The sequence below is a fragment of the Pithys albifrons genome, chromosome 6 (assembly GCF_047495875.1).
Source record: "Pithys albifrons albifrons isolate INPA30051 chromosome 6, PitAlb_v1, whole genome shotgun sequence".
In the NCBI taxonomy this organism is placed as follows: Eukaryota; Metazoa; Chordata; class Aves; order Passeriformes; family Thamnophilidae; genus Pithys; species Pithys albifrons.
Genome location: NC_092463.1, coordinates 37,379,458 through 37,402,763, shown reverse-complemented (window position 1 = coordinate 37,402,763; position 23,306 = coordinate 37,379,458). Strand labels below are relative to the sequence as shown.

The 23,306-nt window shown below is 39.5% G+C and overlaps 1 protein-coding gene across 18 annotated transcripts in view; it reads left to right on the top strand.

The window, feature by feature from the left end:
• Window positions 1–23,306, top strand: part of NUMB (NUMB endocytic adaptor protein) — a 92,232-nt gene that overhangs the window by 40,451 nt on the left and 28,475 nt on the right. For 10 of the 18 annotated variants that reach the window (XM_071558283.1, XM_071558278.1, XM_071558281.1 and 7 more), the window contains exon 2: window positions 17,058–17,201. In XM_071558283.1, the coding sequence (XP_071414384.1) occupies window positions 17,076–17,201 (126 nt within the window). In that variant the 5' untranslated portion in view covers window positions 17,058–17,075. Of the gene's footprint in view, window positions 1–10,872; window positions 10,951–11,132; window positions 11,255–11,950; window positions 12,143–17,057; window positions 17,202–23,306 lie in introns of those variants that run through there. The other 8 variants (XM_071558269.1, XM_071558266.1, XM_071558268.1 and 5 more) reach the window with 8 other exon arrangements.

The window sequence follows — 23,306 nt, the reverse complement described above, 5'->3', positions numbered from 1 at the left end:
TTCCATTAATGTGGGTGATAACTGTGAGTTTATCAACTTTGGCTGACCACTGCCAAGTATCATTTGGTGTGACTCTTAAATGTGCTTAGTGTGACATTTGAGGAAGTGTGATTTGTGGTTTCCAACACACTTTTTGAGCCATGTGATTCAAATGCCTGTAGACAATTGCGTAATTTTTCTGTCATTAGACTAAATTGGCCAGAGAAACATATGTAATATCTACTTGGCTTTTGCTCCTCCTAATTTGTATAAGTTCTGTGATGCAGCTCTTTCTGAGTAGGAATCCAACTTTCATCTCAGTGCTGACAAAGTTGTGTATTTATGCTTGTATTCAGAAGGGAAGGGTTTATAGAAATGCTTTCAGCATCTCTTTCTGTGGTGAATTGCTGTGAATGTCTAAAGAAACCTGTTTCAGAGAGATGAGTAGTTCTTGTCTGAGAAAATAACACCTGAAAATAACACCACCAGATGAGACCACTGCCTGTAGTCGTGCTAGCTGTTTGCTTGGTGTGATGTGTGAAGCTCCAGAAAGCTGCAGGTGAGGTGCTGCTGTGTAGGCGATCTCAGGAGGTGAAGTTTGAGCTGGGGAGACACAGAACAAACCGTAAGCAGAGTAGAGGATGGCTCTGTAATATAGTTAATTGCAGTGCACTTGATGGTTGATCAACCTTGGGAATTAAATCTGAACTTTAAGAAGTAGCATGAGGTCCTGAAGACCCAGCAAGTGCTAGAAGATGCTAGTGGTAACCATTCTGATGTAGGCAACCTTTGGTTTGCTAGTGCTTTGTTTGTGTATTTTTGCAAGACAGTAGTTGCCATTGGTTAAAAGATTGCTAAAGCTGTTGGAAGAATGGTGCAATTTCAGTGGACTTCCTGAGTTCTGCCATGTACACTAAAGTTTTCTGGCCAAGTGAAACATGTGACTTAAGTAATCTCAAAGGGTTGTAAGATGATGTCAAGATCTGCTCTTGTGAACTTGCCAGCAAGAAGGCATTCTTAGGAGATCTGATTTTTCTACAGTAGAGTAAGCTCACTTTGTACCTCAATTCAGTACCTATGTCACCAATTCACTATTTGCATCCCCTGCTTATAAGTTCCATTCCAGTGAATGTAGTAAATAAGGTTAAGTTTAATGTACATAGAGGAATTTTAATTACGGAATGTATAATTGATTATCTGTGAAGACCGGTGGTGTTGTCTCCCACATAATTTTATGACATTCTAAGTGGCATTGTCCACATTGTCAGTGTCCTGTGTGCTGCCTATTGTATAAGGGAAAACTGTGCATTCTGTAAGGATTTGCTTTTTAAGGTTTTCTGGACTTAAAAAGGGAAGGCAGAGGACAGGATTAAGAATGGTGATCTGTGAATGTAATAGTTATGCTACAGTCACCTGACAGAATAATTGAGTTTATTCAAGGTACTACTTGAATCAGGGGACTCTGTGACTAGTCACTGGTGAAGATAACACAGCTGTGACTTCTGTGGTTGTCTGAATCTGGCAGCACAAAATCCAGTGTCCTTTTCGCTGAGTCCCCATCATGCTTGTCCTGTTGCTGGGTGCCAGCTATTACATTGCAGATGTTTTCTGACTGCCTTCCTCTTCATCCTGTCTTCTGCTGCCAAGCTCAGTTGCCACTCCAGGAAGCAGCTGTCATTTGTGAAAGTAAGGTGATGTTGTCCATACCAAGATGGCCACACAAGGCACTTGATTTCATCTGTCAGCCTGGGCAGCAGCAGCAGAATTTCCTACTTGCCCTGACTGTAGTGCTTATACTGCTTGTATGTCAAGCTCATCCATACCAGGAGTGAAATTTGTTGCTTGCCACTGTGGCCATCTGTTGGCAGGCAACACACAATATGGCAGTGGTAGAATCCGAGTATGTTATTCAGAGAAAACTCATGTGAGTGATACCTTGGTTCCTTTGGTCTGCCACTTGCTCCACGCTGTGTCTGGTTTTTGAGGAGTGACTGGTCGCAGTATGCTGGGCTGTACATGTGGAAAGGCTGCCAGTGGGTGCAGGATTTCAGGGTCATCAGGTGATATTTCTGTCTGTGCTGAGCTTGAAGCTTCATTGATTGCTCTGATGGACATGAGAATGAAGACAATTTTTCCTTGTTTCCTGTTTGACTTTCCTTGGTCCTTTGCCAAGCCATTTACATTGGGAGGATGACAGCCTAGTGCATGGCAGTGTATTGTATAGGCTATTGCAGATGTGTGGTTTTCCAGCATCTCTTACTTACGGGCAATGCACTTTTTGGGACTCTCTGCCACTGAAGTCTGTGTGCTGCAGTAGGTCATTGTGGCTGCTTTTATGTATGAGCAACACTTCATTTAGGAAGGTGAGAGACATCTGTGGCTTTCACAGCTCAGCCCAGCTGAGGTCAGTCAGTCAGATTGGTGTGAGGGCTGCTGGCAGCGCTGGAGCTGCTGAATTGCCACTGCTCTTGACAGCCCTGCCTGTACTCCTGTGCTGACTCCTGGGCAGCCTGATCTTCCTCTGGGAGAACATGACCTGCTGCAAAGCCTGTGGCATATGTTTAATCTTCCAAAGGAGACGGAATCATGATCCTGTGTATGATACACAGCATCTTACTTTGTTGAAGATCATGACAGGAGTGAGGAAGGTAATTTCTATATCAGTAAGAAAATTACTTACTTATATCTGTGGTTCAGAGTGATGTTAATATTGGACTTTATTACTGAATTTGAACAGCTGTAGCAAAATAGCCAAAAGCTCAATTTGTTCGAATAATGAATATCTTTGTCTTTTTGTTCCCGTCTCAGCTGGCCCCTTATTCTGAATACAGTTAATGAGTGCTCAACTGCAGCACAGTGTGCAATATTTCTGTAGATCTCAGTGGCCCTAGCTGACAAAATGTGATTTACTGATGGCCTGAGATAGTTCTGACTTAATTCAGCAGATATTGCTTTGGAAAAAAAAGGCACTTTTTCATGCTTTTTCGCTGTTTTTCTTAACTGGACCATTTATTTACAGACCAGGTCTAAAATAAACACAGTTTAGGTGGAAGAAGTGTTCATGAGCAATGATGAAACAAGAGTTTTATGAATGTATTTATGAGATTTTGGTATTCATGGAAAAAGGTGATAGTCTTAGCTCTTTGTATAGTTAAACTGGGACCCCAAAAGGCAACACTAACATTTTGATACGCACATCTTAACTTTGTTTTTTGAATATATGATTAGTCAACTACTAAAGTGCAGTTGGTTAAACTTCATCACACTAATAAGTGTTCTGTGTCTTCCTGCACTGAGAGTATGGGAACACTTGATCTTAATTTCTGGATTCTACAGACAATTTCAGTGGAAGTTGTTTATTATTATGAGAAGGTTAAACTGTTTGCATTACAATGCAGATTCTGGCCTTTTTGTAACACTGATTTTGAGATGTGCTGCAACTTGTGAAGAAAACACACACATGTTTATTCTGGCTTGTAATGCATGTTTGGTTTTTGTAGCAGAAAGTCTGTGCTGATCTTGAAGGAGATTATAAATTCTGTGTGCTAACAGTTGGAATTCATGTGGGTGAGAGAAAGCGAACAGAAAAAAGTTGAATTAAGGTCCCAATGTTTTATCACCAGGAGGGTGGTAGAGTGAGACTGAATCTGTTATACTCTGAGGCAAAGGCTTATGTGGTGAATTGCCCTAGATTTAATTTTGACTGGCAGGTAGAATGCTGATGTGAGTGCTTGCAGTGCATTTAGTAGGTAAAGCAGTTTTACAAGTTTGGAGCAGTCTGTCTCACAGTGAAATGAGTTTTTACCCCTGACTGGGAATGTTACATTGGACTAACTGGTTTAACCATTGTCTGCAGGCTGGAGTTAAGATCTCAGTGTGGTCTTGAAAAGACCCAATATTTTGACTAGATTGTTAGGGAATTGAACATATTGTTTCTGTTTCTTGATTAAAATTTTCATGAAAAAAATCTTCATTATCATGAAGGAATTTTTTAATTATTAGCTTGATTTTCAGTGAAAAGGGTGGAAATTATGTCTTTGGATGCCTATGGAGTTATTTATTTAGAAAAATCTATTTTCATTGTTAGGTATAGTTAAAGTGGGTTTGTATAGCTGAGCTATTTTTCTCTTCACTGAGTTTAATGGGACTATAAAGAGCCAGTTTGAAGGGGGATCCCTGGATTTATAGTCGTTTCAAGCTTTATGTGATATTTCTCACTTAGCGTGTAATTGTGGATTCGTAATGAATTATTGGTCATCAGCTATAATGTGTTACTAATTTTCGTGATCATCATGAAATCTGGTTACTCCTGTGAAAGGAAGTGCCTGAGAGATTACTGTCAGTGTTTAAAAAAGCAGTGCCTGTGAGATTTAGTAGCAGTAGCAGTTCAATTCCTCTCTACTGCCCCCATGAAGACCACCATTACTCTCCTTACGGGCAAAAGGCTTTGAATGCCAAGCGATAGGAAGAGGGAGTGGGGAGGGAAGTTGCATCTGTTTAGAAGAGCCAATATTAAAATCCTCACTTGGAGTTCCTCCAAAAACCCCAAAACCTTAAATGCAGTATGATTGATTTGTCTTTTTTTATTACTTAATTTTTTTTACCTGTAAAATACACCACCCCAAATCTTTCCTAGTTCTACTGGGTTCCCCCTCTCCCAACAGATAATATGCAAACAGTGAAATTAGTAAGATATTTTGGCATAGGTCTGAGGAGCTTCAGGTTTCTGTTGAACAAAGGAAAATCCAGCCTTGACTGGATTTGTGGCAAGTTGGTATAATGGTGTAATATAATGGTGTAATAATAATTCCAGATTTGTGGGGTTGTTTTTTAAAAGAAACACTTGAAATAATCTAAAAATTCATTGTCCTTCGAGGTACAGGGAGGAAAGGACGTAAGTTCTTAGATGAAACCTTTTATAGCCCACATTGGACTTTACTATCCCTCTTTTTCTTCAGCCCATAGTGTCATATTTTTTTTGTATATCCATGGAGTGAAGGTTATAGCTTCAAGCAAAAAGGATTTTAAGAGAGGGATTTTTTGAGAAAAGTGCCGTTGCAGAACCTGAGAGGACAAAAGCCCCCGTAAATCACCAAGTCAGTATATTCTTGCTATTGTTATATGAGCTTTATGTTCTGGTAACTGATTCTACAATACTTGGGATATACTGACATAGATCAGGATTTTATTAGTGTAAATGCTTATGAAAGATATTTCTTTAGTTATGATACAATATGTGTTTTTCAAAATCACTGAGTAAATGTGCCACTGAATTGTGCGTGGATCTTAAGGATTTGAAGTGAGCAGACACAGGAAACATTAGGCACGAAAGGAAGTTTTACATATGGTGTAATCGTAAGGAATGCTAGTTTTTATATACGAAATTGTACCAGAATTGTGCTAGAATACCCTGTTTAGACACCTCTCATAGGGCTATGGTAACAGATTCCTTACAAGTGTTGTGAGTTCTGGGGGTGATGAAACATGTGGCTTGTATGAGGCTGTAGAGAGGATGCAAAATGTTTTTAAAGGTGTCTCACTGGTGAGGGAATTCAGAAAACATCCTGTGTGCTTAAAAGAATTTGTAGCTTGTATCTGACTTTGTTAAGCTAGCTCCTGATTTGATTACATCTGTGGTAAATGGATTTGGGAAATAATCCTGCTAGTTCCTTGTAATGTTTTGTGAAGAGTTAGTATGAGAAAAGAGTTATGAAACAACTCAAAACTTATACTGGGCAAGCATACAAATGTTAATATTAATTCCCAATATCATAAAAAAGATATGTATGAAGAAAAATTTATGTTCTTTCAAGTCAACCAGTGCAGGACACCAGAGTGAGTTCTCTCAGAAGGTCCTGCCAATTTTTTATGTGAAAGTGAACTTTTTATGTTGTTAGGCTTAATAAGGGATGATCAAATGTTTTCCCCATATTCTGACAGCCAGAAAAAGTTGCCACATCTTTTCTCTAGGCTAATTTTTGTTATCAAAACCTGCCATTTTTCAGCTTGTTGGAAAGCCTTCACAATTTCACTTTGAGTTATAAATTAATATTAAAAATGCCTTTTGTGACACCCTCCTCCTTCTCTGCATTGGCTACAGTCAAAAATGTAGTTGATTTAGCATGAACAAGCTGAGGAAAATGCCCAGATAAAAGGCCCTTAATGATATTTATCTCACTGTTGGAAGATGGGAGTGATTGAAGTGCCTTGAACTGCCATGGAACAGCTGCCAGGCAGCAACTGCCTGGAGTGCCTGGGCCCACTGCAGCAATGGTGTAGCAAGGAGTCATCTGTCATCCTGTGAATGACAAACTTGGAGGCAGTTTAGGCCAGCTTGCCTTTTGTAATTGAGACGGACCAGTGCACCCGTGGCTTGTTGCCACAGTAATTCAAATTTTGTGAGCTATCTGGAATAAACAAATTAACTTCATTTAAATGTCTTGGGCTATAGAAACTTCTGCTTCTGTGGGTTTGGGAAGGGGAGATCCTCACCACCTGCTCTTGGTGGTCCCGGGGTAGTTGTGGGCGAGCAGCTCTGCTGTGGTGCTGTGACAGCTGTGACACGGGGGCTTGGCCAGCTCGATTGGCCGTGGAGGGAAACCAGCTGTGAGCTGTGCTGTTTGCAACAAAGGCTCCATAGCACAGTAATTCTCTCTGATGGAGTCAGTATTGGATCCCAAGGAAGAATAGAAGGTTAAGGCAGATATGAAGTACGACTTTCCAGCTGGTCAGATTGGATTGGGTGATTTCCTGAATGGAAGACTGCACCTCCACTGTAGCTTTTGGAAGTTTTGATCAAATCATTAAACTGGGTAGGGTTTTTTTAATCCCTTTCTATTTTTAGTTTGTATTTTTTCCCAGAGCTAGGAATTGTCTAAGGTAATTCTGTATCATGAGGGAAATACTCTTTTATCAAAATCTGGACTGCTAGAGATGTTCTGTTGTTTTTCTGCAGTGTCTACAACATAAGAATTGGAAAACTATCATTCCGTTTTCATTTTCTAACACTTGTGATACTATAGTTCTTGTATCTTTCCCCACTAGCAAATTGCTTTTCTGAGGTGAAGACTTTTGATGTATCTGATCTGTCCTTGAACAGAAGCTGTTGATGTAGTCCTTCTTACCTTTGTTATTCTTGTTACCTTCCTGCACCTTTCAGTGTCATTTGAGCAAGGGTGTATTAACTGCAGGACCTCTGTGACACTGAAGCCGAGTGCAGTCTGGTTTTACTGTGTGGCATCTTACTGGTTTTACTCTGCTCCTTTCATAATTCTTACTCCTGTTTGCTTGTATGACAATTAAATTTTTAGAAAACTAAACATGTGAGGTTTCATCTTTCCTAGACAGTGGTAATAGCTGAATTCATATTCATTTTTCATTTAGAGTGTTTTTCTTCTCCTTCTTCCATGTATCTTTCTGTGTTTTTATTACAGAATAATTTCTTCTTGTGAGATTGAATAATAGAATTGCTTAGGTTGGAAAAGACCTCTGAGATCATCAACCCTTGGTCCAACTCCAGTCCATTTACTAGATCATGGCACTCTCGTATCTCTAACATCAGTTTAGTTCAATTAATCTCCTCCAGAACATTTTGTATCACTTATAAACAGTTGTTGAACTATTTGCTTTTGAGAGCATCTATCAATAAAATAAAGCTCACAGTTTCTGGTGGAGAGCCCTGTTTTGTATCTGAGCACTCACGTGGATTTACCTGGTTTCTCTATACTGGAATCCTGCTTGCTGAGAGACTTGGCAACACTACTCTTCACTCCCACTGAAGACTTCTCCTAAGGTTGATACACATTTGTGATTTGTGTTCCAAAAGTTTCTGGGGTCTGTGCCACGTGGACTGCTGGTCTGGGTTGGTGTGAGCTGTGTAGAGAGCGCTGTTGCTGAATCAGTTGTCCAAAATGCTGTGGCTTTCACTTTGGTGTTGATTATGAACATCGTGTATGGACCACTGTGTAAAGCTGCACCATGAATACAGGTATATATTTTTTTTAATCTTAGTAGAAAGCATTCTCCAAGTAATCTGGTTTAGAGTGCATGTTGGTTCCTGAAATGTGTGCCCTGGACCTGTAGCTTGTTTAGTCTGCTCTTTTAATCTTGCATAACACCTGGAACCCAAACTTCGGTGTGTTCGTGTGTTTCTGAACTCTCATTAATAGGTAATGATCAGGTCAATAGCACAGAATTATGATTGACTGACTTGTATTTTACCTTTTCTACTACTAAGCAGATGATGTTTGCCTGATCTAGTCAACACTGATTGTTTGGTTATAAAACACTTACAGGTCTTACTGAAGTGTGATCAAATTTATGACTGATCTACCAATAAAACATGCTGATTTTACTTGTGAAAGGTTTTTGTTCCTTTTTTTATTATTTTGAAAATGCATTTATTTTTGAGGGATTTGACATGTGTAACTTCAAGCCTCAGATCTTGGATTTGGGTGATTAAGGAACATACTTTTCTGCTCTTGCAGCTCTTTTTGCACTTTCTTTAATATCTATTTTATTTCAAAATTCAACATATATTTGTAAAGATACCTTTTAAACTGAGGTGTTCGTGTTTGAAAACTGTTGAGTTGTCTGATTTGGCTGCCCTCAATGTAAATGATTCACTTGGAAATCATGTCACTTGGTTAGTTAAAATTCTTCACATGTGTGCAGATGAGCTGCAGAGCAGAATGACTTGAACTGCTTTGCACAAGGCACAGCTAGTGTTTCTTTACTAAACATTTGCTTATTTTCAATTATTACAGATAATATAATTCAATTCACGTTGAATCACGCAGAGTGTTTAGGAGACCTGCTTTACAGTGGTGACTGACAGTCTGCAGGGTATTTTTAGAGTGAACCTACAGAACAAGGGGATTACTGCCTTACATCTCTGCACTTAAACCTCTTAGTATATTGTGTAGGACCTTGGTCAGAGTTTGCAGTTGCTGTGGTGTCCGATGAACAGGGATGTTTGCTTTGCAGTAGTTACTGATGGAGATAATGAGGCTTGCTTGCTTTCATTTGTTGAACTTCATAGGTTTGTGAGAGGCAAATTATTTCTCTTAGAACTGGTGGAGAGAGCATTGCATATCTTTAGGAATAACTTCTGCCTTGCAGTGGTCAAACTTGTATTTTTGTGACTGTTTAAGAGTCTTGAGTGTTTCCTGTGGTGGAACTTCTGTTATATAACTTTGTAGAACACAGAGTACTGTATTTAATTGATGCAGTGTGGTGCTGTTTATGTTTGAAAAGTCTGGTGTGTTTTACAAAATTCTAAGCTGTAGGTCAGGGCCTCTGGTAGCTGAATGTTTTAGCCACACAATTTTAAAGAGTGTATTGCAGTACAGCTCATTATTTAATTTCCTGATATTTCATAAGCTGCCTGCAGTTTTTGATTAACTCTGGCTTTTGCCAGTTAGAGGTTGCTGTCACAACATTGTTTTTTCCCCTTCTTCCACCGTCATCTGTGGTACAAATAGAATTGTCAAGTGCTCTGGAAAGAGCTGTGCAGTGCTCACATGGTACCTTAGCTCAGATGTGAGACAGCAAGAGACGTGATGGATTTGAGAGGATGGTTAGTGCTTCACAGCTTGAGATGACAATGCATTAGGATTTCTAAGATTTCTGTGACATCATTTCTGACCTCTGTGATCTTATATAAATAAGGTTGCCATTTGTGCTTATTTTCAAAGTATGATCTAAATACTACTTTTCACTGCTGGAAAATGAGTTTTCTACATCTGGTATGTTTGTTGCAGTAGTCTTTTAGTTATGTATCTGATAACTTTATCTCCAAAAGGAAAATCCCCTCAATTGGAACTCTAAATAATAATAATAATAAGAGCAACATAATGTATTTATTGGCTCAACAAATGAAGAAATGCATACTTTGATGTCTTAGAATGCTGACTTATAGTGTTATATTATTAGATCTAAACTGGGTAGTGAAAGGGTGAATGGGCTGGAAGGCCATGTGGTGAATGCTGTGGTTAGTCATCCTGGGTTGCGAAAGCAGGAGTGGTAGTGAGCATGCTCATGTGCTTACATGTCTTCATTTGCCTCAGTGTGACAGTGCTGGGTTTAATTAGATTTTATGGGATCTAAACTTACAAAAAGGCTCAAAGTTCTGCATTCAGAATCTGACACATTGGGTGACCTTTTCTCCTTAGAAGATAAGGGTACTCTGTGTTCTTACGCTGGTGAATAATTGCAGAGAAGCTGTTGCAGGGCAATTGCAGCAAGTTTTGGCTAACCCTTTCAGCAGGCTTGGAGAGACAGGACATTGCATGTTTTTGTGCTGTGTAAGTGGGAGAGGAGGGGAGGCTGTTTGTTTAGCAGCAATGCTTAGTAAGGATTTTTCAGAGAAATAAATCTCCATTCTTGCATCTTCATAATAGACAGGGACAGACTATTTACCTTGGCAGCAATCAGCTTGCTTTCCTACCTCGCCTCTTTTTTTGTAAATGAAATGTTCTTTCGTTGTCATCTTAAATTTAGGGATTCAAACTGTACATTAGAAAGCAAAATAGATGTAAATGTTTTGAACTGCCTCTTTCTATTTGTGCTTGTACTGCAGGTGAGCCTGCCAAAACCAAATATAATCCCAAGAAAATGACCCAAAACCAGCATATTTCTTTGTTGATGTCCTAGTGTTCTAGCCAAGATTTACAATAATGCTGAAGAGTCAGCAGTGAACTGAGTTCTGTAGGAAAAAACAATGTGGAATGCTCTTCTAGAATAGAGAAGTGTGAGCTGTTTGCATTTCCTGGTGCAGACCCTTGTGGATTTTGTAATAAGATTCAAATTTTGACAATGCTCAAAAGATAGCTGTTAACCATTAGCCTGTGGGCAGGTGTGACCAGGCTGTACTTGCACAAGAGCTCAGAGCAACTGAGTTTTCTAAGGGTACAGATCCTCACAGCCAGGCAGAGGAATGCTTCTGGAGTGTTTTCCTAGTAAGGAGGTTAGGTAAACACATTTTTTTCAGTGAGATTAAAGTAATTTGCTTGTCTTTTTCTGTCTGAAGTATCAGGTAGCTTTGGCAGGAAAAATGCATCCTGAGTCAGAAATCTTTGATGTCAAGAAATGCCTGGTATTTCTTGGGCAAAAACCACATTAGAGGTGGATGATCTTTTTGCTCTGCGTTTCAGGCTTTTTTTGGCTTGGTCCTTCAGCAGTACTGGGTTCATTTCACTGGAGAAGAGCACATGGGAGAGCTGACAGTTGTGCAGGTACTTACAGCTCACCTGTGTGTGACCAGCAGGCAATAGAGGTGTGAATGAGATTTTTTTTTAATTACTTAATCTGATGGTAACATATTAATTGAATTAGTTTTATGTGGGGGTTCGTAAATTTTAGAATGATCCCTATAACGCATTGTTCTTAAAACTGTATTTCCCTGCTGTTTGAAATGCATACTTCTAGGAACTGAATTTATTCAAGTGTCAGTTCTTACTCCTGGTGGTTCAGCCCTGCAAGAGGACTTTGTACTATAAAGCAGGAAGATGGCACGCCGGGGGGGGGGGGGTGGGGAGGGTTCCCTCCTGCCTCCGGGTACTCTGTTGCAGGCTGCAGAGGATACTTTGCCCTTACTTGACCCATGACTTTCTTTTTTCTAAATTGGTAAAGTAAATAGGAAACAGTATTAGATTCTGAAAGAAAACAGAAAGTAATCCCAAACCCTCTGAATGTTTTTTCAAAAACTGGCTGAACTGAAGACTAAATACCAGTTTTTATCCTTTTCCATTGCAAACAGAAAAGATAACAGATAATTGAATGCAGATTAAGTAACCTTTGTGAAGGCTAGAGTTCAGAAGAAAGATAAAAACATGGGTTTGTACTGCTTCTTTGTCCTTGAAACTCTAAGTTGTTGCTTGGTGTGAAACATGTAGTACACCCTAACTTAAAATCTAACCACTTAAGTTTGTGAATACAGTTCAGGTACCCATATTGTCCTTCTGCCCTGCAGATTCTGTAGTTTGGATCCCCTTGTAGCAGCAACTGCTATACAAGAAACATTTATGCAAACCGTAAATGAACTGCCTACCTACAGGTAGGGGGATCGTGGGTCAACTGTTGCAAGGCAAGCTGAACTCCGATCAGCAGCTTCCAACTGATCTAACTTCAGTTAATATGAAAGTTTGCCATCTCTCACTGAAAGGTAAATTGCTGGCTTGTGCTCACTGAAGGGTGGAAGTGAACATTTGTACAGCAGAGCAGCTAACAAGACATGAATTAACATGCTGGTTTATCTTGCAGTGATTTGTTCTGCAGCCATAACCTGATGATGCACATGGCAATGAAGCCAAGAGTGCTTCGACATGCAGTTTTATCCATGACAATGTTGTTTCTGTCTCTGATAACTCCGCCCCTGAGCTGTCAGTGAACTGGTACTGGTTTAGGTGGTAGCTTTGCTGGTGGTCAAGAGAATAATGCTGCTAAAGCTCCCCTTAAATTTGCTTCGGAACTCTGTTTCCAAAATATAACAATTTGCATAAAAATAAATGGCAACAGAAAATTTAAAACTCACTTGTCTTTTTGATGCCTTTTGTTGATGCTTTGGGAACTGGTCTAATGTTCAGTCTCATGTTGTAATATCTTGGACTGTGAGAGAGGGGGAGGTTTTCAAGTTGTGTAGGTTGTTTTGTGTTCGTGGGTTTTGTTTTGTTTTTTTTTCCTCCAGTGGGCATAGCCATTCAGATATTGAGCTGTTCTACAGTAAGCTGCTTGTTTGAGATAACCCTGAAATGCACCAGGACCAAAGTGGCTCTGTTTCCTCTTTACTCCAGAAGATCTCGGTGCTTTCAGCCTTTGTTTGTTAGTAGTTTGTCTCTGATGTATGTAATGTTATGTTTTGTGATTCAATTAGATTTTGAGTTCCCTGTCTTGGCGTCTCACCAGGTTTATCTTCAAACACTGTTTCTCTGTGTCCTCCCTCTCTCTGGGCCCAAGCTGGATGTGGAAAGGAAATTGTGGTTTTAGTGGTTTGGTTTGTTTCTTCTTGGGTGATTTTAAAATACTTTCAATTACAGGACAAACCCAAGTTGCTAAGTATAAAAATATCAGAGACAAATAACTTCTGTACATAATCCCATGACAGTACAGAACTTTGAACAGTATCAGTGATGCTGTCAGTTTAGCAGAAAATATCCTTGTGGCTTGTTGGTGCCTTGGGTGGTGTCTGTTGTGTTGGCAAGCATGCTGTACTTGTATGGAAATGTGAAGTGCCCTGCAAAGAATTCAGGTACAAAATGCTCACTCATCTTTCTTTAGAGCTCCAGGCAAAATTAGTAACAATTTCGGCACTTAATTGTAGCAATTCATGTACTTCTTTCCTGAATCCTCAAATACTCAGCCTCTGTGATTTTTTTCTACTTAACACGTTCTCTTCAGATGACATTTCTAGTTATATGGGGGAGACATAAATGTTATCAGCAAATTAGGTGCCTGTAGGACAAACTTATTTGCAGCCTACTCATAAGTCTTGACATTTCTGAAAACCCAAGTGTGGCCATGGAAGAGAGCTCGCTGTTTGCCTGACCAGAATTTAATTTTGGTGTTTGTCAGCATTTCTATCAAGTACAATAAGCTATTTTTAAATTGCTGGTTGCCAACATGACCTCAAAATTAGAACATGTAGGAAAATGAATTTGTCTTTTATTGAAAAGGAAATACTTTGGGCAAAATGCCACTTCAGCTTCTCAGGAAGTGTAGCTGAGGGACTCTTATTCTCCTCCTCCCCCGTGGATTGAGATTCCTGGTCAGAATAAATGTCTGATAAGGCATCAGTCCCACGGGCAAAAGCAATGCCCAGGAGGCAGAAGTCCTACAGAATGCTCACATAAGCAAATGCTATGATAAGACAATGAGACTGTAGTTTTTCACAGGTGGTGGTACAGTGGCTGTGTGCTGTTCTCAGTTCTTGTTTTGCTGTTTATTGAGGCTTTTGAGACTCAGAGTTACCTTGAAAATTTTGAAACCAGCACATTAGTCTTATTGCATCCGACTGTCAGTTTAAGGGTCCGTTGCCCCTTCTGGCGGGATGGAGTATCCGTGCCAGTCTCTAACTCTGGGAGCGCAGGGTCAGGCACGGGCTGTGAGCCAGGCACTGGCCAGACTCCTGTGCCCTCCCCTGAAGCAGCTGCAGCAGCAGTTTTGTTCTGGTGCTGTGGCACTGGCAGGCTGCAGCAGGGACAGGAGCGTGTGTCTGTCCTGTGAACTGAGGTGCCCTGAACAGATTTGCTGCAGAACTTGTCTGGTGTGTTCTGGTTCCTGAGTGAGGCACCGACTCCTCTGCCTGCACCTTGTAAAGCAAAGTATATAACTAATACTGCTGTAAGGCCTCTCTAAGCCTTAGTGGAGAATGAAAGCCTTGCATCTCCTCTTAAAACTGAGAGAATTGTCTTTGCACATTCAAAGATTTTAAAATGGCTTTTAGCTTGTAAAATAAACTGTTTTTATAGAGGAGTGTCGTGGTTTAACCCCAGATGGCAACTGAGCTTTACACAGCTGCTTGCTCATTCACCCTGGTGGGATGGAGGAGAGAATCAGAAAAGCACAGTGTGAAAAAGTTGACATAAAGACAGTTTGATAGGTAAAACAAAAGCCACACAGGCAAAGGGTGAAAAGGAATTCTCTCACTGCTTCCCATGGGCAGACAGGTGTTCAGCCATCCCCAGGAAAGCAGGGCTCCATCATGCATATTGGTGACTTGGGAAGACAAACACTATCGCTCCAAATGTCCCCACTTCCTTCCTCCTTCCCCCAGTTTTACATGTCAAGCATGATGCCGTGTGGTATGGAATATCCCTGTGGTCTTTTGGGGTCAGCTGTCCCAGCTGTGTCCCCTTACAACTTTTTGTGCCCTGCAGCCTGTTCTGGGGTAGGGTGGGGTGAGAAACAGAAAAGACCTTGATGTGTAGTGTAAACACTCCTTAGCAACAACTAAAACATCAGCCTGTTATCAACCCTAGTCTCAGCCTAAATCCAAAACACAGCACTGTACCTGCTACTGGAAGGAAAATTAACTCTGTGCCAGCTGAAAGCAGGACAGAGCTGCTGCCTGAGCTTGTTCAGCAGTAAGAAAGGTGCATGGTTTTTCTTTTGCACACATGTTCTAATCTCTGAATCCACCTAAGCAAATTCAAGATAGTATTTTATTACAAGTTATGTCAGGCATTTTGCAGCTATGAAAGAATGAAGTTAACACTTCTTTATAACTAGATAATAGTGACTGAGAATCCTTGGGCATCTTCTTACCCCTGCCCTTACGCTGTTTGTTAGACCTCATGGCTGGTTTAGGTACATGCTCTCTTCCAGGGACAGTTGCCAGTAGCCTTTGCCACACCTCCCACTTAATTTGCAAGAGAGATTTGTATTGCTTGGAATGATTTCAAATGTTCATCGAACAGCCTGGAGTACAGGTGTTTGCTGCAGAAGTCAAGTTTGGTCTGGCTGTTTCCTAATGTAGAAATACTTCAGGAATTATGCCATATGCTGAAAAATGCCCCACAATGCTGCAAGACCCAGGCAGTATTGAATTCATGTGCCACTGAACTTGTGCATGCAAGAATTGTGCTTATTTGCACTTCAGCAAGTATTAACAACCCAGTTCTAGTGATACAGCAGTGGTTTTTTATCAATTGGAGTAGCTTTAAATTATTACTTATTTTACAATATTGCTTTTAATAGATTATAGAAAGATGGACGATTATAGAGAAATGAGCCAGTATCATGCCCATAAGGTACAGTGGGAACTGACTTGCTTAATGATTTACTTCTCGAGGAAGAAAGTAACAGTTGCTGAAGGAAGTTTTAGGGAGCCAGTAACAAAACTCACCCCTTTTTGTTATTTGGAATGGCTATGGTGTGTCATGAGATAAAAAACAATTTAATATTCTTAATTTTCCAGATCAGAATTTGTAGTGGTGAGCAGTGACTTTTCTATAATGCTTTTAATTTCTGACTTTGATTCAGCTTTGAGATAGTTGCATTTTGATTTTTCTCACATCAAATAATTTTACCTGGAAGACACTAGTTCCTGTCAAGGCTTAAAAAAGTATTCAAACTGCTTTTAAAGCATCCTTCATTTAAAGGCCACCTATTGACACCCAAAAATATCTGTATTCTTTATAATGGGAAATAAGAATATATAGTCTAGTTAAGATGTTATTGCCTTGCATTCTGCAGCATCTTTTTCTTCTATGAGAAAGAGATGCCATGGTTGTAAGAAGGCTTCTTTTTCAGAAAAGAAGTGCAAATGTCAAGAAGCCTTTCGGCATATTTTCTATATTGCTCACATACTCTCTGTCGTATGATTTTACTTCTGTAACCGAATATTGAGTCTTTTTATTAGTAATAATTTCTCCAATGGCTTCTTGGTTAATTGTAGTTTGAATCCAGTAAAGGTGAGCATGTTTAAAGTATAGATTGGATTGTATACAGCAATTGAGACATAAGAGAACAAGTGTATAAAAAGCTTCAAATTCTAGGCTTTGGAAGTGTAATTACAGAACCATCCTCCCCTTTTGAAGAAGTGCATTTATCATTTAAACATAAGAACTTCTTCCAGTAGACTAAGCAAGGGCTGGGCTGTTCCACTCAGTAAAAATGTGAAAATACCTCTTGCACTTAAAGAACAGCACAAGCAGCTTATTTAGGAGCAGTTTTAGAGCTATGAATCCTTGCCTCACCTGAGTGCCTTGGAAGCTTGTGCTCCTGGTGTGCTGCTTGGTTGCTTTAGGTAGGTGTTTAAATCTGGGGAGGCAGGATTTCATGTGCATCACTCTCCAGAGCTGCTCCTTCAGCTATTTTAGGTAACCTTATGCTCTCAGTAATAATTCCTGGGTCTAATGTTCAGTGGCTGTGGAAAGATATTACACAGATAATGTGGATTTGTGTTTTCCACTTTGAAGTGAATATCTGTCTTTTCTCTGAACCTACATCCAAAATACTTCCATTCATCTTTGCAAAAGCTCATATTTTTTACAGGGACATTTGCCATGGTATTGGCTGACTTAAAGTGTCTAAATGTGGTTTTGGTGCCTATTGTCAGTGTTCTTCTTTTCTTCTTCTAGGACGTGAAAATCTGAGAAATGAACAAATTACGGCAGAGCTTTAGGAGAAAGAAAGATGTCTATGTCCCCGAGGCCAGCAGGCCTCATCAGTGGCAGACTGATGAAGAAGGAGTTCGTACTGGCAAGTGTAGCTTTCCTGTTAAGGTAAGAGTTTCTGCCTTTCTTTTGGTCTCCATGAGGTACTCTTGCCATGAGTTATTTGGGGTTTTTTGACAAGCACAAACCAGCAGAATCCTCATTACCCACTGACCCATTTTACAGTCATCCCTCATTGCAAAGGATATGGCTTTTTTCTTAAAACCAGGTGTCTCGTGTAACAAATGCTTTGGAAAATCTGTATGAGATACCCTACATTGTTATCTAGTTGAAATAAATAATGTTGCTAGGCAGAGGAGTAGCACAGTGTTTGTGGTCCTTTTTCTGGAAGAGCAGAAATGACAGACCTGTTGGATTGCATGAGAAGGTACTCAGTTCTCTGTGTTGAAAGTGTAGTTGCAGGTACAGCTTGACTTGTAAGGTAAGTGGTGGGCTGTGATTGGAAAGCAATCCTTCCTCCCTCTTGATAATTGAAAACATTGTCACACAACGCCTGGGGTTTTGACAAGTGCATGAGGTTAGAAGCACTTACTAACTTCTGTGCTGAATTTTGTGTGTGTGTTTTACAGACTGTTAATGCACATGAAACTGAAATTCCCTTTTTGAATTCTGATAACTCGTTGCAGATCATCAGGGTATTATAAATGGGTACTTTCTGTGCCCAATTCTTCCCCCTTTTAAAAGAAGCAATATTTTAATATTTTAGAATAATATTTGACATTAATACTTAAAGAAATACCATAATAAAAATGAATAAAATATTTAAGGTGTCGTGTTGCATATAATTCCCTTTTAATCAAAAGCTTTTCTCCTAAAGGTACACTGATACTAGATCTAAAAGAGACAGGAAGCAGATGACACTTGAGGAAAGCTAATGGATTAAATATCTGTATACAGGGAACACAGTGTATGGTTCTGATGCCTAAGGACCTTTTTTTAGTTTTTATCCATATTACACTTAAAGTAATTCTGTCTGATAGTTAAACATGTGATGTTGCTGTGTGGAACTCTTGAACCTGACTGTTCCACATTTTTGTGAAGCTAGGAGTTTGTGTAGATATATAGTAAGTTTGAAGGGACTTTCACACTAGGTTGATGCTCTACTTTGCTATAGTTGCCTATGTGTGCTGTTACATATATTCAAATGTATACAACATTTCTAGTTTGTTGTGATTGCTTGCTTGTCTTTGTCTTGTGTTATTTTTGTGCTACAAGGAAGGAACTGTAATTCAGTACTAAACAGAAATGGTGTTTTGCCAAAGCTTTGCTAGTAACTGGTCTGTGGCAGCTCAGACAGCGAAGGTTTAACACTGTCTGGGAGAGATGAGTGTTCTGAGTTTGAGGATGGCTGTTTTTTCATAATTGAGGCATTACACAGGGTGAAAAGCAAAGTGCTCAATTTGTAGGCATTGCGTTTTATTCAAACTTTACTGAACACAAAGGATGTGAACCACTTCTCACTGTTTAGAGACTGACTTTTTTAAAACTCTAGGTCAGGACTTGCACTTCTAATAACAACATGCTTCCTGTATTTAAATGAAGCATTCATCTATTCCAGGCACATATACCCAAAGTCAAAAAAAGTGTTTGGGCTATTCTGTGCTGAAAAGGCATAGAAATGGATGAATCTTTGCATCCTGTCGTCATAATGGGACTTATTTTCACTTATTAGTTCACTTCTAATTGAAATTCTCTGAATTAGTTTAATTTGTTCTTTGGAAAAAATACTCTAAGGTAAACACATCTCTACATACCTTACCTGATTTGGTCAGAATGGTAAACTATTAATATTTAAAGAATTTGCAATTAGTTGACACCTAAATTCAGAACAATTTGATATTAAGAGGCATTTTATCTTATTTCATTAGAATTAGTGTCCAAAATACTGTGTCATGAGATGGTCAAAGTGGAAATTTTTGTTAGGCTTGAGATGCAAAGTGGGTGTTGGCTGGTGTTTAATAGATAGAGACAGGAAGTGTACCATTGTGAGCGAACGAGATAAACCAGATGTAGAGTCATCGGGTTAGTGGGTGGTACTATATTTTGCTCACAGAAAGAATAGAACTTTGTGCTATTGAAGGAGAGTATCCTGTTACGCTGTTCTTGAGTAATTTTTGGAAATTTATACATTCCAGGAAAGTATGTGTTCTCTTGTGTCCTTAAGTGTTTGATGGGGTGACTTTTCTTCCTGAGGTTCCTCGGTGGAGCAGGATAAACTCAGATATTTTGAGAAAATAGTTATGAATAGGAATGCATTCAAGTCTGAAAGATGGTGAACGTACCTTAATTTTCTTACAGTTCCTCAGTAGAATTTCCAGAGTGGTCCATAGCCTGTAGTGTAGCTGCTCAGCTACAGTTTAGTGTGTTTCAGCGGTCTGTCCTTATTCATTATGAACTCCCTTGTCCAATCTCTAAAAATCTTTTGTCTGTAGTTCCTTAGAGCTCAAAGCATAACTGAGTGGCAAGACCAGAGTCTGGGTTTCCAGGGGATTGTGAAGATTTTACCTGTACTTAGTGAAGACCTGAGAATTGTTAACAAATATTACTGCAGCTGTCTCTGTAAGATTTTCTGTTTGAAAGTAAAATACATGAAACTAATAAGTAGCAGCCATGTTGTGGGCTTTCTTTCTCCTAATGCTTGCTATTTTATTTAGGTAAGACTAATACCTTTTCCCCCCCCCCCTTTTCTCCCTCTAGGAGAATAGTGCAAATGGTTAGGGAAAATTTGCTGTTTCTCTTGTAAAAGAAAAAGATCAAGATATGTCACTCTCTTAAGTTGGTTTGGTTTTTAACTTCTTGCCTTTGGGCATTTTTATTTTGCCCAGATCTGGAGTGTCTGTAGAGTGCTAGCACAGATTTATCCTTTTTTAGATACTGCAGAACATGTGGAAGCACTTTGAAAGTCATGTTGCAAACAGGATTTCATCCTGCCTCCAGACTTCCCTCTCTTAGTGTTGGACAGGGACTCCAGTACCTGCTCATTCACTGTGCTTTGAGGGTGCTGTACTGCAAATAGATTTAACGTTATTGTAAGATTTTCTCCGTTAACATGGTTCTTGAAGCTCTACTGTGCTATGTCCACAGCTGATCCTTATTGTTAAAATCCTGTGTGCTGTTGGATTTTGAGCAAATCTGATACCTTTATGGATCCCCTTCCTTTTGGTAGAGAAGATGCTCTGTGGAAAGTATTGGCAAAATTCCTATTATGCTGTTGCTTTAAAATTCAGGGAAATGGATTTGATACACAGTTGGTTCTCTCCAGTGCTGAGCTCATAAATTTGGAGATGGTGATAGTCATGGATGTGTACTGTAATGACACTCCTTTTTGTTTTGTTGAACAGTCGCTGTTTTTCCACTAGTTGCTGTGGCTGTATTGCATGTAGCCACCCACTGATCATATTTCCTCAGTGATCTTCATATGTGTTGATGTATTTACAGGTAGTTCTTCTCTGTGTTGGAGATCTAACCACACTTGAGGTGTTAATCTGGCACGTTCAAAATAGGGCCATGGAATGGCTGCTGAGTTCCCTCTAATGTTTTTCTGCATAAACTGCTTTGAATCCACTTTGAAAGGAGACCCAGGATGCTGGAGTGTATGACTGAGTGGTTTTTTTGCACTCCAGTGTATCAACAGAGACAGGTGCCTGTCTGTCAGCAAAGGTATGAAACAGATGTTAAACTGGTGTTTAGGAAAGTGTGACTTGCAGAGTTTTGCTATTCCACTGGGAACCTAATGGTGCTGCTCTTGGAACTTTGATGTGGAAGCGTGATACATTGCAGCTTTCACACTTGTACAGCAAGAGTTGCCCTGTTATTAATGTAGCAGTGGTACATCTACTGGAAAAAATCTGTGCAGAACTGTGTTTTCAGGGGCAACTTCTTTTCCACTGTCCTAACTAAGTGAAAAGTAAATACTCTGTTTCAGTAGCGAATCCTTCCTCTGAGAGGAAAATTGTGCCAGATACATGCAATGCATCGGGGCCTTGGATGAGGACATTGTATTTAAAACTATTCAGAAGTAGTTTATTCTAACAGACATTACAGCTGTACTTATCAGCACTATAATTTATTTATACATCATAATTGCAAAAAATGAAGTTCATTGCCATACACATTTTCAAATTTGCTTTGTTGCTCCAGACACTACCTCACTGAGAACATGCAGCTGTTCTATGTTATAATGACTAAAATATTTGACATTAGGGCTTCTTTTGTCTGAACTGCCTTTTCGAGTGTCCCTCTGGGTAAGTGGTTTTCATTCATAGGAATGCACTTTAGAATAACTGGCTTGTGAAATTTATATCAGAAAAATTAGATCATTTCCTTCTAGCTAACAGAACTAAACAAACCAAACATTTGCCAGTTCTTGGTGGTTCTAATCAACTGGACATGATAAACAGAATATTAACACCTGATTGCTGTGGTTGTAGAAGACAGAATAGTTGTGTGTGTCTTGGATAATTTAATTAGTTTTGTTGTGTCACTGTCATGTTTTTGATGGTCAGTCTCTTTTGACCTTAAGTCATCTAAAGCTACTGTTACCTATCGCCTGCAAGTTTGCTTGCATTTTTTATTCCATTTATTCCAACTGGAAGACTAGAGATACCAGTGAAAAAAGCCCAGGTGGAAGAGTGACAAACCACATTTCTATCTCTGAACTGCAGGCTTTGCTGCAGAGTATTTGGTATCATTCAGGTTAGCCTTTCCACTGGATCTTGATTTCTGTGTTAGTGATGACAAATAAAAATGGTGTGGATACAGTTGTACTTTCACATATAAAAGAATTTACTTTTCAGAGTAAATACTCTTCAACTGTTTCCTGTCTAGGCCTTGCTTTGGTGGGAGACCTTTGTAGGACACTGTGTTGTTCTGTGTTCAAGCAGAGGCAGAAGAAAAGGGAATAACTGGCACTGAGCCCTGTTGGTATCCTCACTGGGGCCTGCGAGTGTCAGATCCCATCCCTGGGGTCCCCATGATGACCCAGCAGTGTGTTATGTTGTTAAGCTGTACATGGCCCTGCTGAAACCACCATCAGTAGGAGACAGGCCATTTCTGTCACTTTGCTTTGGGCTCTCACACTACTCATAACTTCCAGTTGTCCTCCATAATTTTGGAATTTGCATATTGGACTTAATTGCTTAATGTCAGATGTATAAATCTCACATTAAAAATAACCTCTTATTTATAAGAAGTTTATAAATACAGCTTGCATGCCTTTCTGTTTCCCCAGACTAGTACCAGCATAGGTAGCTGTGGGTTTTGTTTTGTGCTCTAAGTACACTTTTGCTGTGAAATAGTAGTAGCTGTGAAAGGGTTTACCAGCACGTTGATGCTGAAGTGCCTTTGAGTTAGGCATGTGATATTTTTGACTGTGAAAGTTTGAGATGCTTGACTAGTCTTTGGAAACTATGTTAAGGATTTTTAAGAAGTTAATTTGACAAATCTGCTGATTTCTGAAATGTTGCAAAGCCTCACACATGAAACACTAGAAATCCCTACCTCTGAAGGCATGAAGTGATGTTAGCAGTGAACAATTCCTGTTGAATGCTAACCCTGAGCAAGCAATGGTACAACTTAAAAGTCCTGCAGCATACAACATCACAGGAAAAAGGCTTGAAGACTGGTGATTATAAAAGTACAGTGACAGTCATGGGAGAGATGACATTTGCTTCCAATATACTCCCATGCATTTTTGTCACAATTAAGAGGAATCTTATGTAGTCCCTAGGCTTTCAACTTTTCAAACTTGTGTCCAACACTTTGTTTTGTTTGAAGAGCCTTGCTAACAAAGAGTTTTCAATGAAGCTTCTAGATCAGTTTTAAAAACCTCCTGTCTTTCACCCAGGGCAAATTCTGAAATAGTTTCACAACCCTCAGGTTGTTTTAACAATGACAATTAATGTTTAGAGCCATAAAAACGGTCTGAATGTCCTTGTAGAAATATTTATTTAAAATGTCATCTAGGTGTTGGAAATCAAAAAGTTCTCATTGGGTTACACTTTTTAATTCTGTTCTTTAAAATCTGGAGATCTCTAATGTCACACATGGAAACTGAATTTTTGCAGGACTTAAGGTAGTCTGCACCTGTGCAGTGTATGTAGAGCTTTGTGCTATCAACACTTGATTTTCTTTAATTTTTTCTTTTATTTTTTT